Genomic DNA, 27,309 nt, shown 5'->3' with positions numbered 1-27,309 from the left:
TTTTTTTCACTCTGTCCTTACCTCATGAATTGAATTGAAGAGACTCCAATCAAAATTCATTAATTCCAGAGCAAGATCCCAAGTATTCATTCCCAAAATCCTCATCGGCCTTTGCTGTGACTCCTCATTTTCTGCCAGTGGGTTCTAAACCAACAGAAGCAAACAGATCCTCAGTAAGTCCCGATGTTTGGCTCTGCACCGGCTGCTCACAGAAAGGCACTACACACTCAGATTAGAAAAGCAATCTTGTCTGAGGGCACTTAATATTTTCCCAGGTCTGTTCACCTTCAGCGAGTTACAGCCAATTTAGGAAGCAGCCTCGAGCACAGCAGACGTGATCAATGAGTGAGCCCGCCCCTGCCACCCCCGCCACGTGCCCACATGAATCTGATTATGAAACACGGCCAGGGCAGGCAGCATAATGAAAGCTAAAGCCCCGAAACCACTTGGGCTTCTGGTTTAAGAATTCACGTGCCAGCGGGGCTGGTACAAAAACAAACAGGAGAAATGTCACAGTGCACTTCAACAAAGGCAGACATGGCTTTTACAGGAAATATGTTTGACAAGCCTCAGCCCAGACACGCATTTACAAATTTTATTAAAACACTTGTGGAAAGCAAAAAAAAAAAATTGAAACATGAAATAAAAAATTAGAGTTTCTTCTCTTACACCCCATGGTAGATGGTTAAGTATCAATTGCCTTCCCTATACAAACAGGTTTGTGTTTGGTGACAGTACTTCCTTAAAATAGGGCGTGAAATTATCCAATGCCACCACAACTTTAAGTCTGTTGTCATTGTTCAATGTATTAAAAATTATTTAGCATCTTTTCAAAATATCTGTTATTTTTAATTAAAATATAAATTCTCCCATTTGAGGGTCTGGACTTGAATAGTTAATGACATTGAAATGGTTAATGACTTAGGAAAAAGAAAATAAGACTTTGCAAACTAAATGACATAGCAGGATGAAGGGAATAGTTCAGATTCCAAATACCAATCTGTTTCTAAACAGCAAGATACGCTGTTTGCATTTTAGAATTCTTACATTTATAAATAGTTGGCCAAAGACCCCCACGGAGCTTTCCCACAGACTTCATTTCGTTCAGAGCAGACGCACACTGTCCGTGGTCCCAGAGTGGGAGACGGTGCGGAGCTCCACAAGGGCAGACGGCACAAACGCACGTGCCACGCTGGGGCAGGGCTGCCGAGGTGGGGACGAGCTGAGGTGGGGACGAGCCAAGGTTTCTCTGGGCTTGTCTGACCGGGACCAGAGAGACACCAGCCTGCACGGCAGACACCCACAGGCAGGGCCACGAGTTGGGAAGTAACACTCACCTCAGTTTAAGAGTCTGGAGTGTAAAGGTATTTTCACATGGATTTTCACCTCCTACTTTCTCCCCAAATATGCCCCTTACCCTGGTACTGCCCTATGGTTCTTCAAGATTGCCTACCACCCTCTCTAAGAAACTCTTTGTATGTATTTCTCCAAGCCATTCATTCAGCATTTAGTTCCTGCTTTCGAAGAATATAATCTATGGGCAAGTAGAGTGCATATTAGTGGTTTCACGTGTTATTCTTCCCTGGCAATGTCCCATTTCAACAGAAATATTCTGGAGATAAAAGACCTAAAGCTATGAGTCCAATGGGGAAATTTTAGGTGGTGTGCAAAGTTTGTGGGGGAAACATTCGGGGAAAGGAGGGTGTCTGGTTTCTCTTGGAACATACTGCACAGCACCTACAAACCCCATGAAGACAGTGACTCGGGCCTGCCCTCCCCTGCCCTGGCCCCGGGCAGTGGAGCTGAGCGCCTGGGACTTGCGTGAGAGGTCTGGGAGGCAGGAGGCAGGAGGGGTGGGGAGACGATTAGGCTGCGGGTCCCCTCCACCACCAGGAGCCAGAGCAGCTGCTCAGCCAACTATCCTCCTCATGGGAAGGGGTGAAGTCACATCCATCTCATTATTTACTCAAAGATGCTGCAAAACATCGTCCAGCATGCCATGTTTCACTGATGCAATTACATCATTGCAGCCAAGGGACCAGTGATCCCATCACATCCAAATGAAAGGAATGCACAGGTGCTCTAGAGTCGAATATAAAGGGACTGGGGTCCTAGCGCTGTCCCCTTGGTTGCTGCAAGCTAGAGTAAGCTACTTGCAGCCTTTCCGACCTTCACAGGGTTACTGGGAATGTTAAATGAGATACTGAATGCAAGTTACTCAGCACCTATGTTTCTGGTAATGAAGTATCAAAAATGACAGTGACTGATATTATGGTAACTTGATATCCTATAGATAATTTTATAGAAAGCATTTTTATTAGAAGCAGTTTTTGTTTACCCACATGGTGTATACAGTCCCCAACTGTCTATACAACAGGAACCAGCTAGGAAGACCCAGCCCAGTTCTGACTCCAGGAAATGGACTAGGACCGTGAGACTAGATGGTACAGTCTCAGTCGGTAAAGCCTGCTTCTTCTGGGTGATGGAGCCCACTGTACCGCATGCAACTTTCAACTGAGGGTGTCAGAAACAACATGCCAGTCATCTAGCTGGATGTGAATGGTCTTAAATTTGAACTGAAAGTAACTTACACTGTGGGGTCCACCTTATTGCAGATGCTTCCTCTTCAGTGGCATCTGATGTACCACTGTTGTCATGAGACTATTTTGCCCAGGGAAGGCTGACCCCCCCCACCCTTTCTTCGAGGGGAGGGACACTGCCAGTGCACCAAATGCATGGAGACAAGGGCCGTCTCCTTCCCCTTCTACCCACACAGGGGGCATTTCTCAGCCTACTCTCCACACACACACCAGAAATGAAGAAATAGAATGAAGCTTCTGATGGGGAGGGAGTCCCTGGTCTCAAATCCCTTGTTTCGGGCGCTCAGAGAGAAGCAGGACTTGACTAAGGAGGGGCTTAGAATTCGTCCAGTTGTGAGTCTTGGATTTGGCAAAGCAGGGTTACTTGACAAGTGTCCCGTTGGCTAGGAGAGGAAATCGTTCAATGTATTTTTCTGACATTCATTGTAAAATGCACACAAGTATGTTTTTCATCTGGCATTTGTGTCTGTGTGTTTCAAGTACAAGGCCAAAGGTCCTCACCAATGTGTCAGCTAGGTCTTTCCGGTAGACATATATCCGACCAGATGCTTCCAGGGACTTGGAGATCGCCAAATCATTTGGCTGAAGTTCATGCTTTTCTTTATTTAAAAAAAAAAAAGAGAGAGAGAGTAATTAGAAACACAAGAACAGCAGTAGGCATACAAGGTACGTCTAAAGAGTGAAACCTGCCAAAGAAGCGTATTTAAAAGGAAATAGGATGTAAAATAGACTGAATTGAGTTCTGCACACTCTGTGCAGGTACTGGTGAGGGCCGGCATATTACTCCTCGTTTTCCATTAAGGGGAATCCTCTGGTGATCTTTCTTATAACGCTCAGTCGCTCTTTGGAACATAGAACATTTCAGGGGAGAAAGTAAAATTCACTCATAATCCCATCACTCCAAGTATAACCATATGATAGTAATATTGGTTAACATTTGGGTAGATTTTCATTCTGATCTTTATGTATGAGAGTGTGTGTGTTTCTGTATACACACATATACTAACAATTATTTATACATATGCATATTTATGAATATATACATCTGTGCATATACGTATGTATAAAACTACATACATGCACTTAACCATTTGTCAAAATTATTTATATATGTTGTGTTTAATTGGTTACCTAACAGTCTATTATACCATCACTTAATCTTTCTACTTTTGTTGGACATTTAATATTTTCCATTTTTTTGGTCATATAAATTAGATGGCAAGATGCATGCTACATACCAACACAGGACCAGACACATAACAGGGGCTTGATAAATGGAATCTATTATTATAGTAGCCACAGTAAAAACTGCTGAAATCAGCATCCTTGTGCATAAATCTTGGGCTGTTTATTGACGATTTTCTTTCTTTTTAAAAAATATTTTATTTATTTATTTGTAGACAGAAGGAAAGGGAGGGAGAAAGAGAAGGAGAGAAACATCAACTGGTTATGTCTTGCATGCCCCGAACGGGAACCAAACCTGAAACCCAGGCATGTGCCCTGACCAGGAATCAAACTGACAACCCTTAGCTTTGCAGGACAATGCCCAACCAACTGAACCACACTGGTCGGGGTGATGATTTTCTTAAGATAGATTCCCAGTAGTGGAATTACTAGGTCAAAAGGGATAAATATTTTTAAAGTTTTGGATGCAAACTGTCAAACTGCTTTCTAGTTCTTACACTGACCAACACTGATCGTTAGTGTTGGTAAATCTGCTCTTTTGTGGAAACCAAAAATGGATTTGGAGTGTATTTTGTATTTCTTGACTACTACTGAAGCTGAAATGTTTCACATATTTTCCTTCCATTTTATTTTCCTTATTGCAAATGGTTCCTATCCTCTGACCATTTCTGTGCTGTCGCTGGTGCGCTTTTACACCACGACAGAGAAGCACCCTCCTCCTAACTACAAAACGCAGATGGGAATTGACTAAAGTAATACTCAAGTTTATTCCACTGTAATATAATCAGCTTCTCCTAAAGCAGCCCTTCAAATATCCAGCACGGTTGGGAAATGCAATATTCCACATCTTTTCCTACATAACTTAATCAGTTAAAATGCCAAATTTTGTTTTGAACAGTTCTGCTTCATACAGAGCACACAAATGATAATCTAATATATTCTGTATGGCCCAGCATTATAAAGATCAATAGCACGGGCATGTCAGGCTATTGACGTGAGTAGCAAATGGTCCCACGTGGCTGGTTCTTCCATCTCCTCCCTCTGTTTGGCTACAGTTTCTTACAACCCTCTGTGTGCCCACGCACACCTTAAATCTGAATTTATGGGAGCCATCCCACGCTTGCTAGGGGGATAAAACGCTGTGGTGTTCTCCATCATTTTTCCATGTGCTAAGAAATTTTTTTCCCTTATTTTCAGGTTTGTCACTGCACTATAAAAGATTAAAGCTGATAAACTGATAAAATTTTAAGCTCTGAATAACTGGGCACGTTTGTTGTCACTACACACATATGCCTACCCTTGGGACAAAAATGACTCTACATCCACTGAAAGCTATGACACCAATAGTTACCAGTCCCTTTACAAAAAAAAAATCCACAAATCTACCAATTGCCAACATCTTTAAACTTTTTTGAAAACTAAAACCACAGTCGATCTCATTGTTATTTCATTTTGTAGTAGCATTTAAAACACTATTTATTGAAAATTATGTAGCTAGAACAAGGAATACATTAAGCTCTGTTTCTTTTCCTCTCTCATAAAAACATGATTGTTTGGGGGATATTAAGCTGCAGGCAGAAAGGTTCTTAAGGGACAAAACTACTAATTGATGGGAAATGATGGCACATTTCCAAAGCTGTGGGATCGCTCCGAGATCAGCTGATACTTCTAGCGATGATTAGCAATGAGTCTACACACACTAAAATGCCACCACCCACCCTGATGCATCCTGTTTAATAGAGTGTAAAAATGGTATTTCAGGGCCATCAGACAGATGTTGGGGAGCAAAGGAGCCACTCGTTAATTTCCAAGTTCACCCGTGGCCCTGTTGGGTCTCACGGGAGTCTACTGTGCCGCCGAGCTCGCTCGGAGTCCTTTCTTCTCCTGCACCTTCTGTCCGGACGGGGACCCAGTGAGTACTTGTTGTCCTGGTTCTGTCAACATGTTGGTTTTCATGGAACTGAACATTGTTTAGAGTCATTTAATAGTTTCGGTCACTTAAAATTAACTATAGTATACATTTATCATATCCATCTGGAGTGTCTGAAATATTTTATTAAAAAATTTAATCACACCTTGGCTGGTGTAGCTCAGTGGATTGAGCTCGGGCTGTGAACCAAAGCATCGCAGGTTCGATTCCCAGTCAGGGCACATGCCTGGGTTGCAGGCCATGGCCCCCAGCAACTGCACACTGATGTTTCTCTCTCTCTCTCTCTCTCTCTCCCTCCCTTCACTCTCTAAAAATAAATAAAATCTTTAAAAAAAGAACTTAAAAAAAATTTAATCACGCTCTGATTAAACTTCCTGCAATGCACATGTTTCTCAAATGTTCGCCCCTGTCTTTCTGGACACTGTTGGGAGGAATGCACAGTGAGGGCCCGAGGAGAGGGAGGGGATGCTCTTGTCTGTTAGGCCGGAGGGCAGGGCTGTGTCTGTTCGCACACGTCATCGAGGAGCCTGTGGGACCGTTTTACCTGGCCCCGAGTGACACAGCAATGGAAGCTCTCCTGTCACCTAATGCTCGCACGTGGCATTAGAATCTAACGTCCGTCTCCTGCCTCTAGAGCGATAACAAAGCGTAGGCAGACACGCCAGCTATCTGCCTCCCCTCCCCCACCCGGTCCTCCTCTTTTCCAGCGGCTGATGCCAGGTCACTTGCTCGGTGTCTGCCTCAGGGCTAATGAGATATTCAATAAAGGCTGTAAGCTGGACGCCTGACAGGCTCTGGCGAAAATGAAGGGGTCCGTGCAGGTCGCGCTGATCAATAGTGTCAGCTTGTCGTCTGTGTGATCTTATTCCAAACAGACAATAAACCCTTCTCAGGGTAAACAAGGCCCACCAGGAGAAACAGCTGTGGCCAGGCCCATGCCCCGCGCCCACCTGAAGGAGCACGGCCTGTGAGCTTCGGGTGTACTGTGCGGTCCTCAGTTCCTTCAGCAGGGGGTCTTTCAGTATTAAACTGTCAGCCAGCACCATGACTAGTTCAAGGCTGTCTTTCTTTTCTCTTCCTAAAGTAATTTCATCCTTTAGCCATTTCCCAAGTTCATTTAAATATGAAAATAGAAGGCTTATCTGGAGTACCAAATATAAAAGAAAAGCTTTATAATATACTTCAAAACATGGGCCTGCCTCTCTAATTCAGTTCTAGGGGAGGAAATTCAGTATCCAACAGTACCCAACCGTTGTCATGGAAACACCTCTGGTAGGTGGCTTCTCATTGTTCCTGTGGTCATCCAGCTGCAGACCCAGAAGGCACGAGCTGCACGTTTACTCTATAAAAATGTCAACTGTCCCTCCTGGAGAAGATCTGGTGAGAGATTACCACTCGAGGACAGAAAACCACTTACCCCCGGAGAACGTGATGGCCACCAGAGCCAGGTCCTCTTCTGCGTGCTGGATCTTTTCGGCCACAACTTTCAGGATCTCTTGGGCCGTGCTGGAAACTCTGGCCTTCACACTGACGTAGGAGTGCTCTGTTACATACACGTGGCAGAAAACTGCAGGAGACAAGAAGCCTTGTTACACAGCAGAGGACTGCGGCTATGAGGTGCAGAGACTTCTCTAAATCAAGGCACCCACCTTCCCCGCTCGCCTCTTTGGTACAAAACACCCATGGCTCGATTCACCTGTTTCTGGCTGCACACAGGCGCCTGAGGGGACATGTGTGCAAACGTGTGTGCGCACGCCTGAGACACAGTCGGTGTAAGCCGGTGAGCGAGCCTGAGGAGGGCTTAGGTTCCCCACACGCATGTCTAACGCACACACTGTTACTTCACACTCCACTCTGGGGCAGTCCCAGTGGTCCAGTGTGGACCACATGTCGTCATTAGAATTCTCATACGCTTTTCTAAAAATCTGTCATTTGCTGTGGTCTTTGTGTTCAGTCGTCTTGATTTTTTAAGAATGACACCTCCCTTTCCCGATCAAGATGGTGGTGAGTTTAGTTTCCAAAGAGAGGTCACATTTCTAGCCATTGTAATTTCCTTTTTATTGTCTGCGGTGCTAATAATTATTACTAGGACATTATCTCTAGCTGAGTGAACAGGTTCGAGAAAAATGTTTCTTTATGACTTGCCATTAGAAACTGTTTCAATAGCAATGCAGATAATTGACACATTGTTTGCTTCTTATATCAGCTGTTCTGAACAATAAAACACTAGCTTCTTTAGAAAAGACAGGAGGAATAATGTACTTAGATATTTTCCTCTCCTATATTACAAATTTTTTTTTAAAAAAGGCATGCAGCTGCTAGAGAAATTGCATGTGCAATTGAAACGGCACCACAAAAATAAACCCAGGAATGTTTCAACAGAAATGCAAGGAAAGCAAAAGTCAAACTATGCGTTTACTTGTGTGAACCTCCAAGTAAACACACCACCAGGAGGCGCTGGCCGCATTTTGGTTTTGGTTTGGTTAGGCGTGCCGCTAAAACAATAGCATCTAACAAAGAGTTGTTTTGTATGTTGTCAACAGACTTGTGAGAGACAAAAAGGCTTTTTTTTTCCTTGCAGAGAACCATGGAATTTTTGAGCAAGGCAAAGATCTGATTGACAAACCGCTCACTGTGATGTAAGCTTACAGCTTGCTTAACAAACTGGTGAACAAAGAGAGGACCAGGGCCCTGAAATACTCAGACATTTTGGAACTCGGCTTGGAAGATGAGACAATTAAACTGAGAGACAAACAGGCAAGGGAGGTCAGCAAGTAAGGAATTGGGAGACAAGATCATTTCGTTTGCCCTTCCTCTTATCACGACACGACAGCACCCTCATGGGTGGCTTTATACACAATGTAACAGAAGAAGTACGGGTTCAAGAAGTTGAGCCATGTTAAATGCGCACACTTAGAATTTCAGGACTTATTGAAAAGGTTTTAAAAGAGAAAGTCTCTGAGTCACAATAGTGTAACCATTTTAATTGCTGTAAGTGTTTCCCGGCTCCGCACTTGACTCAACCTTTATCCAAACAGGAGGAAATGAGGTTCTGTTGTTACAAGATATTACCGCAGAGAAGCACGCCAGCGTATTCCGGGCGCTAACAAAGTGTTTCCCCTTGAGTGGATGGGCCAGCCCTCTTCCCGGTGGGCCAGGAGCCCTTTGGGCATTGCCAGGCACCGAGTGAGGACAGGCTGGGTGTGTGGCACTGCCTGGCACAGCCTTGCCTCACAAGAATTTTGATTGCACATCCTTCCTCTGATAATTTTCTCTGAGACTTCTTCTCTAACTGTGCCCTGCACGCGGGCTTTGGTGGACTTTGCAGTGAGTCCCAGACAACGGGCTCATGGAGCTGGGAGTAGACGACCCCCAGGAAGGCCGTGTTTCCAGACGACCCTGCACCTCTGCCCAGGAACGCGGGAGGCTCTTTGCTGGCTCCTTTCCTTATTTCTCCAATTTAAACTGTCCTTGGTCCCTGGGACACTAGCACATGATCACGAAGATGGTAATGCGAAAACCGGAAAAGAAAAGCCATCATTTTTTGATGTTGATGTGCTCCTTAAAGGGTGTGACAGCTAGAGGTGGTTAAAGGCAGGCTGCTGTGTGAATGCTGGGGAGGCTTGGTGATTGACTGACAGTCCCCCCACCCCCACCCCCCAAACCCTCGTCGGAAGAACCGTACTCACTTTCCTCGGTTTCCGTCACGGCCCCTCTATGCTGGAGCCAGTTCTCCTTCAGACTGAATTGGTGGAAAAGGGCTTTATTCTGTGAGAAGGGAGAAAGAGAACAATGAACGAATGTGTTCCTGCCCTTTGGAAAGCCACAGCTGTTTACAGCATGTTCCAAACAAGTGGGCCAATTTCGTTTTTTAAGTATGAAATCCACCATCCAGTCACGGAGGAGTAAACTGGGAGCTGCCTCAGTGAAAGCATGTGGAGGTGGAGAGTCTGAGCAACACGGCAGACCTGGCCCAAGGCCAGCCCCAGGCAAAAAGTCCCCCTACTCCTTCCCTGCGACTGGCTGGAGGGTATCTGGTTACTACAAACACCCCGGGTTCTGAGCAGACACCGTTCCGCATCCCCATATCGACCTTCCCTTTCGGTAAAGCGACTTGAGACGGTTTCAATACTGGAGTACAATGACCTTCTTAAGGGAAATAGGTTCCTTATCAGCTCCTACACAACTTCTGCCTAACATCTTCCTTTCCAGTCTCTCCCTCAAGTTGGATAGGAAACACATTCATCCTTGCTACCCACTCTCTTTCTGTTGGGCTGGAAAGTGTGGAACTTGCTTACAAGCCTTTCTTACTCTTGTAGTCAAGCTACTTGTCTGGATTTCTCCCCCGCCACCAGTGTTTGACATTCAAATCTATATCACTCCAGGGACACCAGGGAAACTCTGAGACTTTAAAATGCATCACAAAAACAGGTGGATGAGAGCACAGCAAAAGCACAGGCTGACACTGTCCTTGCACCAGCACGGGGAAGCTGGAATCCAAGGGTACGAGCTGCAGCCCCAGCCCCTGCCTGCCCTGTCCTGCCTGAGGAGGTACGAATGAGCAAGGCTGGGGCTCCAGACTGAACCCCGCATTTCCCAGGGAGAGTGGCCTGCCTTACCTTCCTCTGCGGCGAATATTCATCCACAGTGCTGAAAGGAAAAGAACAAGAGGTCAGTCTTTGTCCCACGCCCAGAATAATGCAGTTATTGTCACAGCAGACTAATTTTCAGACACTGGGCGGAGGCTTTTGCTTTTCCAAAAGATAAGGCGCAGTATTCGTTAGTTCACTGTGCATAACGCACTTGACTTTGGGCTCTGGGTCCCCAGTGAACCAGGAAGTGAAGAAGCTGTCTACTCAACAGGTATGTTTTGCTTTCCTCCCACAGAAAGTGAACCCTGGAGGAAGGAGGGCACTTCTTCAGGACACAGCCATTCTAGTTTTCTCACATACCGGTTGCATTTTAGCTGAAATTATTGCTATTCAGGTAGCTAAGTAAGTGGCTGAATCGCATCTTTTCCAGGATATTTCTATGTGTGGTGGAACTGGGGGACATCCAGCAGGACCCCCCAACTCAAATCTTCTTCCGGAATCTAAAGATTTCATAATCTAATACCAAGGATACAAGGATCACATCACATCCTTTTCTTATTTCAATCTTTTATCTCCCACTTTTATGTTAGGTTCTTTAATGGAGTGTTTTGCATTTCATTAATGCCTTTAGTATATGTAAGCGTGTGGAAGCATGACATGAAGGTTCCCAGCAGTAATAAGGCCTCCCTGACAGCACAGAGCAGCTTCCTCTCGGGGGATTGCTTTGACGTTAGCCTCGTCTTTCTCTTCTTGTTTCACTCGGTTGTTCCCACCTTCGTACTGGTCCTCGGCTTTGGACACGTCACGCTGCAGACTCTGACCCAAGGAGGCCACCGAAACTCACCCCATTCACTTGTAACTCACTGCCCTAAATCACACCCCATTTCGGGATTTCCAAACATGTGATTTTCATGTTTGAGAATTTATTGGCTCCTGAAAATTACACAGACATTTCATTTGCAGTAGGACCTCCCTTTACTACAATTAAGTCAGGCTTTACACCTCAAGTCAGGAATCTGGAAGGCCGGAATGAACCTCTTCTACGAGACGTGTATTTCAGACTGCTGCAATCTTTTTTAAAAATATACTTTTATTGTTATGCTATTACCGTTGCGCCAATTTTTCCCCTTTTGCCCCCTCTACCCGGTATCCTCCATTACCTCAGGCAATCACCACCCACCCACCCCCACCTTAGTTCATGTCCGTGGGTCAAGCATATAAGTTCTTTGGCTTCCCCATTTCCTATACTGTTCTTAACATTCCCGTTTATCCTACACTTGCCAATCTGCATTTCTTAATCCCTGCACCTTTCCCCCCATTTTCCCTCTTCCTCCTCCTGACTGATAACCCTCCAAATGGTCTCCACATCTATGATCCTGGTCCTGTTCTGCTTGTTTGCTTAGTTTGTTTTTCAGATTCAGTTGTTGATAGTTATGAATTTATTACCATTTTGATGTTCACAGTTTTGATCTTCTTTTTCTTAAATAAGTCCCTTTAACATTTCATGTAATAATGGCTTGGTGATGATGAAGTCCTTTAGTTTTACCTTGTCTGGGAAGCACTTTATCTGCCCTTCCATTCTAGATGATAGCTTTGCTGGACAGAGTCATCTGGGACATAGGTCCTTGCTTTTCATCACGTTGACTACTTCTTGCCAGTCCCTTCTTGTCAGCGGAGTTTCTTTTGAGAAATCAGCTGACGACTCATGGGAACTCCTTTATAGGTAACTATACACTTTTCTCTTGTTGCTTTTAAAAATTCTTTATCGTTAACCATTGGCATTTTAATTATGATGTGTCTTGGAGTGGGCCTCCTTGCATCCATCTCGTTTGAGACTCTGTGCTTCCTGGACTTGTATGTCTATTTCCTTCACCAAATTAGGAAAGTTCTCTTCCATTATTTTTTCAAATAAGTTTTCAATTGCTTGCCCTTTCTTCTCTCCTTCTGGCATCCCTATGATTTGAATGTTGGTACATTTGAAATTGTCCCAGAGGCTGCTTACACTCTTTTTTTTAATCTTTTTCTTCTTGTTCTGATTAAATGTTTTTTCTTTCTTATGTTCCAAATTGTTGATGTGATTCTCACCTTCATTCACTCCAATGTTGATTCCCTGTAAATTTGCTTTATTTCACTTAGTGTAATCTTTATTTCTGCCTGAGTCTTTTTTATGCTGTTGAAGTACCCAATGAGTTCCTCAAGAATCCTAATAACCAGTGTTTTGAGCTCTGCATCTGGTAGATTGCTTATCTCCATTTTGTTTAGTACTTTTTCTGGAGTTTTTGCTGTATTCTTTCATTTGGGCCATGTTTCTTTGTCCCCCCTTTTTGCAGCCTCTCTGTGTTTGTTTCTGTGTATTAGGTACAGCTGCTTTGACTCCCTGTCTTAGTAGCGTGGCCTTTTGGAGAAAAGTCACCTGTAATTTGAATTGGAATGGGCATTAGGTAATCGCCAGGATGGGGCAACCCGTGTGAACCAGGTTGATGGGGATCTCAGATATGGTGTCACTGCTCTGTGTCTCTATTTGTGAGAGGGCTCAGAAAACGGACAATGGCCACTGCCTGGCCTCTGACGTTTTGTCTGGGAGGAGGCTGTCCCCTGGCTCTTGCCTCAATGCCAGACACTTCTGTTTCTCCCTGTATGCCACTGGTGCCCTTCCGGCTGTTGCCTCGGTGCTGGAGCCCAGAGGGAGAGGGGAGGGTCTGCGTAAGTCCTAAGTCCACTGTGGGTCATTTAAGAGGAGATGCCTGAGAATCCCACAGTTTATTCTGTCACCCCAATCCTCACTGACTTTTACAGCCAAAAGTTATGGGGATTTCTCTTCCGGCACTGGATCCCTGGGCTAGGTGGTCTGGTGTGGGCCAGTGCTCCCTCCTCCCAAGGTATCCCTCCTGATTTTTATCCACCACACGTGGGTGTGGGACTGCTGGTTCTGCGTCTCGACCTCCCTGACCTCCTACCCATCTGGATGAAGGTGTCTTCTTTAATTCCTTGATTATTAGACTTCCATACAGCATGACTTTCTGACGATTCTGGGGGATATTTGTTTCATTGTTGTAATTTTTGCAGTGGTTGTGAAAGGAGGTGAGCTGTGTGTACCTAAGCCTCCACCTTGACCGTGACTGCTAAATCTTAATAGAAGTTTTTACAGCTTGACAACAGATACATTTCATGTTTGCTAAGTGGAAACTACAGTGTAAATCAGAGGACAATTTTCCCTTCAGGTTAACTTTGCAGCTCTATCTTAAAGCCGAATGACCTGGTGTTTTCATTTACCAAGATAAATAAGGAGAGTTCATGTAAACAGAGTAAAGTCAGGTTTTGGCAATTTGAAAGACTAATGAGAGATACCTGGGGGATACCGGACATGCCAAAAGTCATTGAGTAAATGGTTTTCTTTAATCTTTCTAAATTGATTTTAAAAACCTCAGGGACATAAAATTGAGCTTTTCAAATGCTCTATGACTTGCTGGGGCCTATTTATAAACAGTTTTTCTATTTTATTAGAGATAGCTATGAGCCGCCCAAATGACAAGTTAAATATTTACACTTTTAAACTTCAATAATAATTTATCAAATGATTGTTTCCAGGCACCTAACTTATCACGTCTGTTTGTTTCTCCTATATTAAAATAGGGTTAAAAAAGTAGTCAATACGCTCAATTTAATGTTTGTTCATTCTGAGATATAAAAGAAAAACAAGCAATGTACAGCTAGAAAAGCTAGAGTCAAGATGAATCTCAGATTCAAAATGTTCAAAATAAACTTTATAAGACATCTCAAATTCTATCACATTTGCTGCCTTCTTTCGTTAACTGCTATATGCAAAAATAAATAACTTACTGACGACGGTGCATTCCAAGTATCTTTTGAAATTCTTTCAATTCTTTTTCGAGTATTGGGTATTCATATACATCGTCCAGCACGTTTCTGTATATGGTCTGGGGAGAAAAGAAGAATGTCAGATGAATTGGTTGAAGGCCCTTTAGCAAGAATTTAGACTCACGCAACGGCTGATCTGCCCAGGGGAGTCGGTGGGACTCTGTACAATGCAGGGGATCCGCCCAGGAACCAGTGAGACCCTGGGTGGGACTACCCTTCTGAGCCCCCGGCTCAGCTGGCAGGGCTCTCTCGCAGCACTTAGGGGCTGTGGGCTGGACATGCCGGCACCTTAGGGATCTCTGGCTGGCTACTGCAATTTCCATACCTGCTCTATGTTTTAAAATAATGATATCCACACAATCATCTGGGAGGGGAAAAATCAATTGGATTAAATTACCCAGTTGTTTTGAAATAACATTAGTTTAGTCAAGGAGCTGGTTAAAGAGTTTTTAACTGGATGACTAAAATGACATCTGAATCCTGAATGCAAAGTGGTTGGCTTCATGAACGGCGGAAGCAGTTTAGACGCTGGCCTGTTCTGAAACAGAGCTCTTCCTCCGTCAGACCCCTCCCCCCCCTGTGCGTTAACCTGCACGGCCAGTATGGCGCTGGTGGCCGAAGGAATCTGACTGCCTACAAACCATCTCCAGGGAATTATCTGTGTTGAAAAGATGCTGCAGCCTATTATTGAGTAGAACAATGTATCAGTTTATCTAACTCCATGTGTAAATCTAGATTGCCATCTATTTTACAAGTTATTATTACTTACAATTCTCAAAATATACCACATTCTGAAAAATTTTTATAATGTGTATATCGTGAATATAGTTTTTAAATGACAGTGTTTTATCCAATTATTGAATATATGAAACTGGTTAGTTCAAGTTGATAATAAAGCTCAACAGATTAAATACTATTAAGCTTTTTAAAGATTTTTTTTATTTTAATTATTTTTTAATGTAATTTATTGATTATGCTATTACAGTTGTCCCATTTTCCCCCTTCACTCCCTTAAATACTATTAAGTTTTGAAGTATGTTTTATTTTACCTTTCTTAATTATTTCATTTGTAATCAAACATCCCATGACTTTTATAAGATAACATTAAATTAGTGAATGTAAAATTTGCCCTCTATATTTTTTCTTAATGAAGTCTTTAAAATTAAAAAATTTCTGTCTATAGAAGGCATATCAGGCCTTCGGAATCAAAATGAATTAATGCTTTGTTTGAATCACAACCTGGACATTACGAGAAGTGAGTGACTATAACCAACAGTGGAGACTTCTGAAGTGTGTGACTAAAAGCAAAAGCAGTCGTCTGGCATCAGAGGGCATCCGGAAGTCTCACATCACCTTTAGAAACATCTTTGAGTGCTCGTCTTCATGCAGCCAGTCTTTGTACAGAGAGATCCACTGGGAAACGAGATGTAAGACCTTCCGTTTCCGGCAAGGGACATCGGAGTTTTCTTCTTTGCCTTGATACTTCTTAGCGGAATAGGTGCAAATGGTTAAGAAAGACTACTGCGTTGTTGAAAATAAAAACATGAAGAGATCCACATATTCTTGCTAAATCATACTTTCTGAAGAACCTACAGCTATCTAACCATGCAGGACAAAAAGAATAATGTGTAGTGAGACCAAAAGGTGTATATTAACAAGAGCAAAAATAAAGCCAGGAAAATGTCACACCCACTCAGTGACAGGCCATAAAGATGAAGGTCAGGTGACCACACTGACAGCTTCTGACATGGTTGCACAGGGGACACAGGTTAATGCCTCCTCCCAGAGACACTAGGTGGCCCATTAATTTCAAGGGTGGCCCAAGAGACCTGGCCATGCTCCACAGGCAGACGTTGTTTCCATACAAGTGAGAAGAGAGGTCAGGTATCCTCGGATCCTCAGAAATTCACATTCCGTACCACCAGTTAGTTCTCAAGGAGAGCCCCACATGAGCACACATTTCTGAACCATAATTTATAACATTTTCCAAATGCCCATCCCTAGGAATTTACTTAAAGAAAGAAAAGGACTGGATAAATGTGCAAACATAAATAAAAAGGACTGCTAATTTAAACTTTCGCTGGAATAAAAACCAGAAAATATTAATAACTTAAATACTTTACCCACTGAGGAGACCTAACAGAACTATTTACTTGTTCATCTAATGGGCTATTCTGTAGCCATGAAACTGATGGCTATATTTACTGATAGAATGTTCCCAATAAATGGTTAAGCAGGAAAATAAGAAAAGAATACGTTAGGATGATCCATTTTTGTTAACTATGCTTGTTTATATGAATAATTCCATTACCTGGAAAGATACACTGATGATTAAGAGCAGCTTCTAAAGGTAATGAGGTTTCAGAGCCCATGAATTGTTAATATACTTGCATTTTCTAATTTGTATACAATGACCATGTGTTAACTATGTTGTTAAAATGATAAAAAATAACAAACCTCATACGCAACATGCTTCAAGCCTGAGGAATGAGACAGAAGCTTGGTGTTTTCCAAACCAACCTAGCGTTCTTCTCCCCCCAAATCACCATTTCTGAGTGTCGTGGACACATGAAAGGTTACCTGGGAAGAGGAAGAACTATGACACAAGATGCAGGTGAGCTCTGGGGTTGATGGTGACATGTAATTGCAAAAGAGGGACAGGTTCTATACAGGCTTCATAAATATTCTAAAAACATAATTCACTGTCTCCTGAACCTGCAAAAATACATTATGGCCATCTGATTTTTTAAATTTCCACTGGTGAAATAAACCCAGACAAACATGCACAGAGTCTGTTAAAGGACTCATTTCTTTTAGTTTTTCTCTTGAAAGGCAACATATAAAGATTTATCCTTCATTATTTCCACTTATGCAAATGTCCTTTCTTCTTTTCCTGTAACTATCATGGCTTGACTAATACAAAGAAAAAAAATCTGGAAGATTAAGTACTACTAACAGATCAGCATATGTAAGTGAAGAGGAAGCTTTTTGTTATGGCTGCATAGACGTTCTACAATTATGGGTCTTCAGCATAAAGCAATTTTGGGAACTGAAATGTCAACAACTCTTCTTCATTCTTAGATACTACCATTTATTTGCTTAATCATGTTCTCTCCCCTGCAAGATATATTTTAAAAATATTTACTAATTTATATTCATATTATTCTGGTTTTCTGTATTAGGTATATTCAAATGTATGCTCATATATTTTGCTCATGCTAAGCTATAATGATTTATAAATTTAGTTGAGGGTGCGGAGAGAAATAGTGGGGAGGTATTCATGTAATGGAGTGAACACTAGCCCACTTAGGGCTGTGAGCTTAAATAACTCTATGATGATAAAAGCTGAAAGGTATTAAATTCTATTGCAATAAAAACATCCACCTATGATATCCCAACACAGCACAAACAGCTCCAGTCTCTAAATAATGTTCAAAAACATTGGGGAAAAACAAAAAATACTCTGGGCTCTTCCTTAGAATGTGACAGTAGTAGGCTGTAAAAGGACCTGTCACTAAAATGCACATCCCACTCTCTCAGGTTAAATACAGACGCCGTATTTTTGCTTGTGGGTCGCATCATTTCAGAAAAGGCAGAGGCTGCAAATACATCAAAATTGCCACATAAAAAGACTCCTGGCTGAAAGTGTTCTGGATTTCCTGGGTTTTGATAATCCCCTTCAGAAATCAATTTTTGTATAAAATGTCTTAGTCAAAGACTCGGACGTGTATTTAGCCAAGGAAAGTTTTAGGGGTTCCTCAGGGAAGTTCTATGAGGCATTAAATTACTCAATGTGGTCACAAATTGTGTTAGGATCGTATGTAACAACAGTAGTTTGAAAGCATGTAATTTGCTCTAAAACAAACTGTATTACTTAATGGATGGAAACACTCTTGGAAAACTCAGTATTCAAGTATAGAAAAAATAAGCCACACATTTTTTTTTTCATAAATGGGCCATGTTTAAAGAAGGAGAAATTTAAAACTTTGTACTTACTTTTAAATTTCTTAGTAACACCTCACTTGGAAGCTTTAGAGGAAATCTGTTTTTCAGATTTTCCAAATTCACAACTACATTTCAAAATCAGCTTTATAAACTGGTTCTGAAAAGCTTCACGATACCTGCACTGGCCACGTGGTACAGTAAGCACTAAGGGAGCACTCTTTCTAGTTTCTGTATTTTTAAGAGAGATTATGCCCTTTATGAAGTTTTAAAGTATTATTTTAAGCAAAAAATGTTAAAGGGGGGAGAAATATAGCAATTACTTAACAGGGAAGAGATACAACTGAGACTAGGGCTCAATAAAACTTGGGTTGGTGCAAAAAAAAAAATCCATCATTTTAAAATTTTTCACGTGGGCTCGAATGAACTCTTCACTTCGGCTTAACAAAAACCTGACAGTCACCTGGCCACTGAAATGCCCCCAAAGCATCTTCCTGGGACCCTGCGAGGCAAGAAATCCATGTGGGAAACTGACTGCGTTTTCTTAGCTTGGCTTTTTGGCCTTTCATCTCTTGTATCTCTTCTGTTCAGTGTATAGATCATAAAGCTTCCTTAACTGGTCATTAATTAACCTTCTAAGCACATCCATCACTCTAAGAGCGCGTGCTTCTGAAAAGGAGACAGACGACTCGGGGGGTAGCCGGACCTCCCAGGTTGGGGAACGGCTTGTCTCCCCGGGACACGGGCCCAGAGACATGAGGTCCCATGTGCGCATCCTCCTGCCCAAGCACTCCGGCCACTAGCTGACTGATTGATTGTTTTATAAATTCACTCATTGCCACCTCATTCAACCTCCTGACTCTGGGGCTTAGCCAGCAGGCCAAATTTGCTGCCAGATTTCTAAAGCCTTGAGACAGAGGTATGAAAGAAAACATAACAGACAGTACAATTTAGAACGTGAGCACAGAAGCTGCATTTCCAGGACCCCCACCCCCCTCACGCCCGTCTATTCTGTCTCGTTTCATCTTCTACCTTGGATACCATTACATTAACATGGAACACAGCCGCACTCTACCGGGGGGCTGAGTACATTAGGAAAGGCAGTTAATTCCTAACGTGGGACATCTGCCTGCGGGGAAGGCGACAGCCTCCCGACGTTAATGAAGGATATTGCCTCAGCAGCGCCTGGCACAGGTCGTCAGTCGTCATGAAGACGGTGTACGTGAGGAGGAAGTCGTCGAGGAGGGTCTCTGCAAAGGAAGAGAAACAAACACGAGGTGAGCAGAGCAGTGATAAGAAGGGCAGCTGCTCAGGCAGACCCAGAGCAGTGCAGGGCAGAAATACGCTAAATGCTGGTGAGAGGGGTTAGGGAGAACTTCAGCCACAAAACACATTCTTTACTAAAGGTAAGGTTTTTTAAAATGCCTTACACAAAATGCCTCAAGCAATGAGATTTATTTTTTTTTACTGCGAGACTCTAAACATGCAACTTTTGTCATCTTTTTTTTTCTCCCCAAAACATCATTTATATTTGTGGGTAAAGATGTTATGGAAACCAATGCATAAATCATGTGCTTTTAGAAATAAATTTTATAAGATTTCCGAGGTCTACAGTCTAGTCCTACGGGGAATGAAGCCCATGCGTTGTAATAAAATAAGGCTTCCTACAGCCATTTACCGAAGTCTAGGGCAAGAACAATGGATAATGAAACCCAGAGGGCACGTATCAGGTTCCAGGGCCATTCACCTCTATCTCTCAAATGTATCTGTAAGGAGCAGGGAAAGTGGTGAGTGATTTTCTTATTGCTGTGAAGAGAGACAGAGCTAAGTCCCTGCTCCTTCCTAAATCCTCTTCTGCCTCTTTAACCGCCAGGAACAGGCTCCATTTTTATTGCCTCTCTGCCTTGAGAGCTCTTTGAAGGGTCCGGCTGACGTGTTGATATGGGGCTGCTTATCTGGCCAACGCTGGCCTCGCATGCAACTTCCAACTGACAGAAAAGGTTCTATGCAGAGCCCAAAGCGGAGCTTTTGCCATAACGGTCTTTATCTAATCTCCCTGAGATCCATTGTACTGTATGATTTCATTTCCATATCTCTTATATTCATATTTGAAATAGTAATAAGTAATAAGGATAGTGGGCTTGTTGCATGCTCAAGAGCATTCATGCTCTCCAAAGCCTATACAATGTAAGTGTGTAGACAGAAAGAACTGTTGAAGACTGGGAAAATTCCAGAATGTTTAGAAACAACCAGTAACATTTACTTTAAAAGTCAATCAATGCAAAACAACAAGGCTATGTTTGCAAACCCAAAACTCTGATCGAAGAGGCTGTGGATTAGGACGTGCTGCATCAGCTGCAGGGGTTAATTTGTTTTTGCGTTTGTTTATGCTGCAGAAGGTCAAGGCAGTCTCCATCCACACAGGCCACTGGCTGCAAATGGCAATGTTTTACAACAACAACAACAATTGTGGTAATTTTTTCCAAAGGTAGTGATTTCTGTTAGATACATAACCAAGTTCCTTCTTGAAAAATAAATTTGACAGATGGCGGCTAATGTGTAAAATAAACTTATAATGTTGTATCACACTGTGACACGTGGACAGTCAGGGTCTAACTTACTGCTACGTTATGGCCACAGCACGTCTCAAACCGGCGTGCCTGGGCCTTGCACAGCCTCAGTCAGTCCAGCGCAAGGAGACTGCGGGGAGATGAGTGGACGGCACGGCCACACGCACGGAAGACCCAGGAGCGCTCTACCAGAGTCTCCGTCAGGGAAGTTTTAACTCTGCGCACAGAAAGGCGGGAGCAGCTTTATTCAAAGATCTGCTCCCCCCGCCCACCTGTTAACCTGGACACAAAAACTGATCATTGGTCACCCTAATGGAAAATTTGGAATATACATTTGAAACTTTGTCTCTTTCATTGAGGTTTTTAAACAGTTTAAGTAAAAAACAAAGGCATAATGTCTGAATCCTTGGGATATTCTGGAGCACAAATTGAACGCTATCACTCTGGCATGCTATTGAACAGCAATGCCCACAGACTGTAACAGTTTTCTCTACTAAACACAATGATGCAAATAGCATCTCTGGCTTGATTAGAAATCGAACTTTTTTTTTTTTTACATTCAATATTAGATACAGGTCACAAAGACCAGAGAGTAGCCTAGACTCTGTTTTAGATGAAAACCTGTACAGACTGGACCCAGTAAGATACAGAGGCACCCCTGGGTGACAGTGCTGAGAACCCTCCACACCCAGCACTGAAAATGCCTGACGTGACGTTCAGGGTCAGACTCTTTGAGATAGTCGCACACTTAGCTAATGTAATGAGGGAGAAAGGATTCTCTAATTCAGATTTACTCCACTCATAGCTGAGGCTAAGAAGAACACTGTTAACTTCGGTATAACGAGTCATTCCATTCTAGAACATCCTTAGATAATGAACTGAGGGACTAGTTGGATGGCAGCAAAACAATCTAGCATTCAGTTCAATTAATCAGCTCCCATATGACAGTATTTTGTTAAGGGCTTTGACCCAGAAATGTTATTTCCCCAAAGTTACCACAATATTTAATATTTAATGCATTTACCTAATTATCTCTCTGCCATAGAAATATTAAATAAAAACAATGAGGCCACACAAAAACATTTCCAGCTAAAGTCCTAAGGAAAAGAATAGCTAAAAATCATAACGAACAGATTCTCAATACTCATAACTCAAATCTTTTTCTGTTTAACTACCATATTGTTCTGAACATTTTCTATACATAAAGAGCTTTCCTTTATTTTTTAGCATTGTTTTTTTCTGCTATACATGAAAGTAATTGAATGATATAATCAAAATGGCACACTTCAAATAAGAGTACATTTTATAATAATCATGCTTCAAAAAAGGCTATCCCATTGGTATTTAAAGATATTTTTAGAACCACAATGGCTATGTAAATGATCCCCTGAAGACTATTAGAAAACAATACCCATTTAGAGAGACTAGCAAATCCATTGGCATCCACATTAAAACACTATAATTACCTATTATATCATATAATGCTCAATTAATAGTAATTTAAGACTAGGCAGAAAAGCACCATTGTGTATAAAAGCATCTTTCATTTAAGCAAATTCATAGTTGCAATGTATACTAACATTTTAATGAAAAGATGTATTCATTTTGATTTCTAATTCTGTGAATAGCTAGGTATCAATATACAAAAAAACTTGTCTTTGAAATTTTATTCATTAAATTAATCACTAAATCTAATCCCAGATTCTTGGCTCATCACTGACAAAGCTATTCAGCCATTCTTTTGGGAATAGCCCCTGTACCCAAAAATAAAAGAATATTTTTTGTAGCAGTTTTTTGAAATACACGAAGTACTCTTGGGGTCGAAAAGTAACACGCGGGCAACAACCAGAGCTGGAAGGCAAATGCCGTTACAGTTTCAGGTTCAGGTAACTTGAAAGAAAGCGCATCAAGGTGCAGTCAGAAACCCGGAGCCTTGACAGAAAGGGCTCTCAAGTCATCTCTGTAACCAGCCGCAACGCTTTTAACACAGGACGTTTCCCTAGCATCTGTTCCTGCTCTCATTTTAAGGCAGAAGAACGGACTGTTTTTATTTGGTTTTACTTGAATGTATAAATTATTTTCTCGTTCTCATTTCGAGTGTAGCAAACACTAATAATTTCCATTTTATTTCCGCAAAAAAAAAAAAAGTGTAGAGGCTCCTGGACTTGTGTCACGGGGGAACAGCAATGGGCGGGTGCAGATCCTTTCCAGGGTTCTATTATTATACATAAATGCAATCAAATTAGGGGAATTGAGCTAAATGTTTCCAAAAGATCTAAGCTTGATTTTTTTTGGTAAAAAAAGAAAAACCTCATAAAAACATACCCTAAAGTCTAGAAATCATAGGAATATAGAGTTACTTACACGCAATTAGAGAAATCGACTTCAGTTACTTTTCAACACTCACAAGCGAAATGCACCGCAATAACAAAACCACTCATCTGTTAAACGGAATTACCAAGAAAGCAAATGAAAAGAATTTTGACAGACAACAGCCTTACAGTAGCCATTTAATCTAAGTAAGGCGATGCGAATATTTGACATTTCTGTACCAACTCATATTCCCTCAAGTGCTGCTAGCAGTTTTGTTTCACCTGCATCCCCATCTCAGATGCAGTGGAATTTTAGGCACTCTAAAATATGTTCTACTTAACCTTCATTTCACGGAGCCAAGAAAAGGTTTGTGCTTGAAAGGTTCCAACTTACCATTATTTTTTGAGAAGCGGTGCCAAAAAGTACCATGTAATTTGATTAAGCACACACAAAACTTTTAATGTTCATGTTTGAATTATAGGTTAAAGTGCTTCACCATTAAAAGCTATTCTTCTTTCTCAGTGTATTTTATATTCCTGAACTATTTACCACAGCTCTTAAATTCACTCGATTCCTGCATATTTTTGCAATTTTACCAGAGTATTGCTTAGCCATTCTAAAACTACAAATATTATTTTTTTGATTCTGGTTTCACAAGGAAGGCTTATTATTTAATGCAGTTTCTACATCAAACTTTAAACCTCGCCCCTTTAATGACAGGAACTTATTACAGGCAGGGGGTGGGTGGCACTCTTCAAATAATGAAATTCGTTTTCATTTTAACCTGTAAAATGTGGCGTTGGAACCCCATCATTCCCTCCTTAGGAAAGAATGATTTGAATACAATAGGTATTATGTTCTTAGCTACAATATATTCCACATGCTGCCTTTTAAAAATGCCAAGAAGGGTCATGGAGCACCAACACAGTGCCCGCCTACCTTCCCCACACAGAGGGCCATGTTTGCAGGCCACCGGGCACTGAGAGAGGTGACAAACGCTAAGAGTTCCCGTTGTCCTAGCCTGACTCAGCTGTTCTCAGTGCCCAGGCACATTTATAATTATGGCCCACTTGTGGCTCATGCATGTGTCTGCCATGCTTGCCGGGAAGCTCAGAAAACAGTGTTAAGAATCAAAGGGAACCACAGAGCTGCATGTCCGTCCACCTGGGTAGCCTGAGATGTAATCCTTACCCTCTCCAGGCCTTGGCTGAGTCACCTGTAAAATGGGTGTCATGCCCACACCGAGTGGAACTGTAGTCAGGATTACACAGTGTATCTAAAGCATCTGGCAGAGAACCTAGCATATGGCAGGCACTCAATAAATACTACCTGCTCTTTATTTTCGTAAAATTCAGTTTAGATCCTGTCCCAATTCTTCCAGTGCCTCCAATCCACCAACAAAAAGTGAGTATGGAGAACTGACTAATATGGGGTGTGCATACAGGGTTGGGGTTGAGAGTCGGGAAAGCACAGGAGCGAGCCCCAGCTTCAAGGTCATGATTGGTTAGGGAGCTGAGACCCGTATCCCCATGAAATGAACCAAGACGGACAACACTTCAGCTGAGCGCACTGACCATAAACGTCACAGGGGAGGCAGGAAAGATGCCGGTGTACCAGGGAAAGTGTTACCCAACAGCGACCTGCGAGATGACCCCCGAACCTTCCGGAAGAACCGGTGGTGGAAGAGGTGAGGTGAAAGGACTGCATGTGGGCGTGTCCGCAACACAGGTGTGACCTTCGGGCCGTGTTTAATCCTTAAGATACTTTTCTGGTAGATGACAGTATTTAAAAATCAGAAGACCTGGCAACACCAGATCTTAAGCGTTAACCACAGGTTAGAGCTGAGTTGGGTCTTTTCATGCGGGGTGTGCGTGATCTAGTTTATCACAGACCTGCTCTGGCTGGCTTTCCTCGCTCATATTAACTGCCCACGGATGTGTGCATCAGTTCAGGAAGAGATCACACAGGATAATTAAAAAATAAAGCTGGAAAAGTAGGTTGGCGTCAATTTCTAGAGGGACGTTGAGCGCCAGATTAAAAAGGATGGCGCTCGTTCTACAGGAAAAGGGGAGGGAATGGCGATTCTCAAGGTGAGGGGTGACAAGAGACACAGATTATGCTTGCTGCATCAGAGAGGTCAGGCTGGATAAAGAATAAGGGGACAGAAGCTGAATTGACTTTTAAACACCTTGAGCTCCCTAGGCTTAAGGGAAGCTATCGGGCAAAAACATCCGAGACCAGAGCCTGCTAGAGAGGGCTGGGTGGCTGCTGGAGCCGCTGCGGAGAGGATGGCTGGGCCAACACGGGCTCTCAGATGTAACCCTGGAAAGCGGCAAGCAGCGGTCTGAGGGTTGAGCTGGGGTGTGTGCTCACACCTGGGCAATAGTAGAAGAAAGATGAATTAAGGAAAGGGAAAGAGAAGAAAAAGAGAAATAGGAGAACTGGGAGACAAAAACATCATAAAAGCCGACAAGAAAGAAGGATGGGAAAAGAGCAGATTTTAAGCGTCAGAACAGTGGTCGGAAGGAGGTTCGTGGGCCCGGGCTGTCAAACCCCACAGGAGTGGCGTGTGCATAGTCCCTGGCCTGATGGCGTTAGGGAGACACCCCTTGGTAACTGGTAGACATAAACCCTAGTTAGACTACAAGGAACTGAGGATACTCTGAATATCAGCTCTTGCACCATCTATCACCGTTTCCCCCTGAAGACTCGTACTGCAGTTGTATAGCTTATTGATTAGGAACAGCAGTTGCTCTCACAAATGAGCCAGGAGGAAAAATTTCTTCGTGATCAATGCGAGAATCATTTTACTTAACAGCATAAATTAGAACGTGGGAATTGTCATGGGTATGTAGCCTTCAATACCAATCTGCCAGCATCTACTAACAAAAATGGACGGCCGGTGGTGAGATCCACTCAGCTGAACGGAGCTGTGCTCTCTGGGTTGCTCGGTTTTCTATGATGGGCATCACATAGTGCAGTCTCACGGTATAAGCTGTGTTCCTAAGGACTTGTCAATGCAATATTCTAAAATTCCATGCCATAAATAAAAAAATAATTTAAACATTAAACCTAAAATTAGAAGTCTGGGGCATGGTTATTTCAAGCATTGACTCTAATTTTTGAATTAATATAGGACAAACTATGATATTTTATCTCCCAAGAACCAAGAAGAATCTCTACTATCAGCTTTCTTTTGAAAGTAGAAATCGTCATTCCTCGGTACTCGTCGGCTTCAGAAAGTACTTGTCAAACCCTGTACCCACTGCATTTTGATGAGAAGAAATGTTTCAGCATTCAGCACCTGCCTGGGACTCATTGCCCTTGCTAGAACGTGTATGAGTCATGCCGCTGCCCCGAGAGAGGAAATGCTTCATCTTCTGGTACTCCTCGGTTTCGGCATTGACGTGAGTTCCAGAATGAAATAACAAGAAGGATCGAGGAACCACGGTATATCACAATTTTGAAAGTTAATTTCCCCCCTGACCATTGTGAATCATTAGCACTGAAATTCAGGCAAGTGAAACTTTATTTTTGTTTCAGGTTAACAGAAAGTCTAAGGATACTGGAGAGAGGTTCTTTTCCTTACAGTTAAGCAGTGGGTAGTCATCTGGCTCCTTTAAAGCTAATGATCAGGATGATAGCCAGATATATTACAGATAAGAAGATACTGTACAAACTTGCTAATTTAAAGTAAACGCAACTAAACATTACCAGGGCTCTTTCTAAACACTCTGGTACAAAATCTTAGACAAACTGAAAACTTCCAATACGGGAAAATTTCCTTTAATGTGCTTCCTATAGTAAAAAGTATTTCTAGGACAAACGCTTTTACTGGTGGCCGACAGCAGCCCTGCCTTTGTGTTCTGGTTTCCAGAACAGTCACTGGAGTTTTTTTCAATAGAACAAAGCTGCTTTCTTTCTCACACAGGTGAAAGGGAGACTCGTGGCTCAGGGTCACGAAGGTTTGGTCATAACTGAAGACCTGTTCCTCAGGGTGCAGCACAGTACTCTCTGCCATGAGGAGGACAAAGCTGTAAGATATGGTACTTCTCCCAACTTCTGTAGGAGCCCAATTTCTGAAGGGGTTTGGAATTGGGTGAGAACATTAAAGGATGACATCAGGCAACCTACAAATCCAGGCCGATAATATTCCATTCATGTGAACATCTGAGCAAACCTAATCTGGACACCTGCCTACTACCACCATTCAACACGCCTTTTAGCCCTAGGGTGCCCCAAATTTGCTTGGAATCACACCTATTTCCTCCTGTGCACCGGGAAGCCAGTGGTGGCTG

At 42.6% G+C, this 27,309-nt stretch overlaps 1 protein-coding gene across 1 annotated transcript in view; it reads right to left on the bottom strand.

Annotated features, from left to right (window-relative positions):
- RAPGEF5 (Rap guanine nucleotide exchange factor 5) overlaps positions 1-27,309 on the bottom strand; it is a 222,077-nt gene that overhangs the window by 24,884 nt on the left and 169,884 nt on the right. Inside the window, exons 12-19 of the mRNA XM_045827622.1 lie at positions 19,300-19,378; positions 15,540-15,684; positions 14,148-14,245; positions 10,335-10,365; positions 9,405-9,483; positions 7,133-7,282; positions 3,102-3,199; positions 22-144 (exon numbers count right to left, since the gene is read on the bottom strand). Coding sequence (XP_045683578.1) covers positions 22-144; positions 3,102-3,199; positions 7,133-7,282; positions 9,405-9,483; positions 10,335-10,365; positions 14,148-14,245; positions 15,540-15,684; positions 19,300-19,378 — 803 coding nt within the window. The remainder of the gene's footprint in view (positions 1-21; positions 145-3,101; positions 3,200-7,132; positions 7,283-9,404; positions 9,484-10,334; positions 10,366-14,147; positions 14,246-15,539; positions 15,685-19,299; positions 19,379-27,309) is intronic.

This window comes from Phyllostomus hastatus, unplaced genomic scaffold, assembly GCF_019186645.2.
Source record: "Phyllostomus hastatus isolate PE091 unplaced genomic scaffold, TTU_PhHast_1.1 phas_scaffold_78, whole genome shotgun sequence".
In the NCBI taxonomy this organism is placed as follows: domain Eukaryota; kingdom Metazoa; phylum Chordata; class Mammalia; order Chiroptera; family Phyllostomidae; genus Phyllostomus; species Phyllostomus hastatus.
This window is presented reverse-complemented; position numbering and strand designations above follow the sequence as displayed.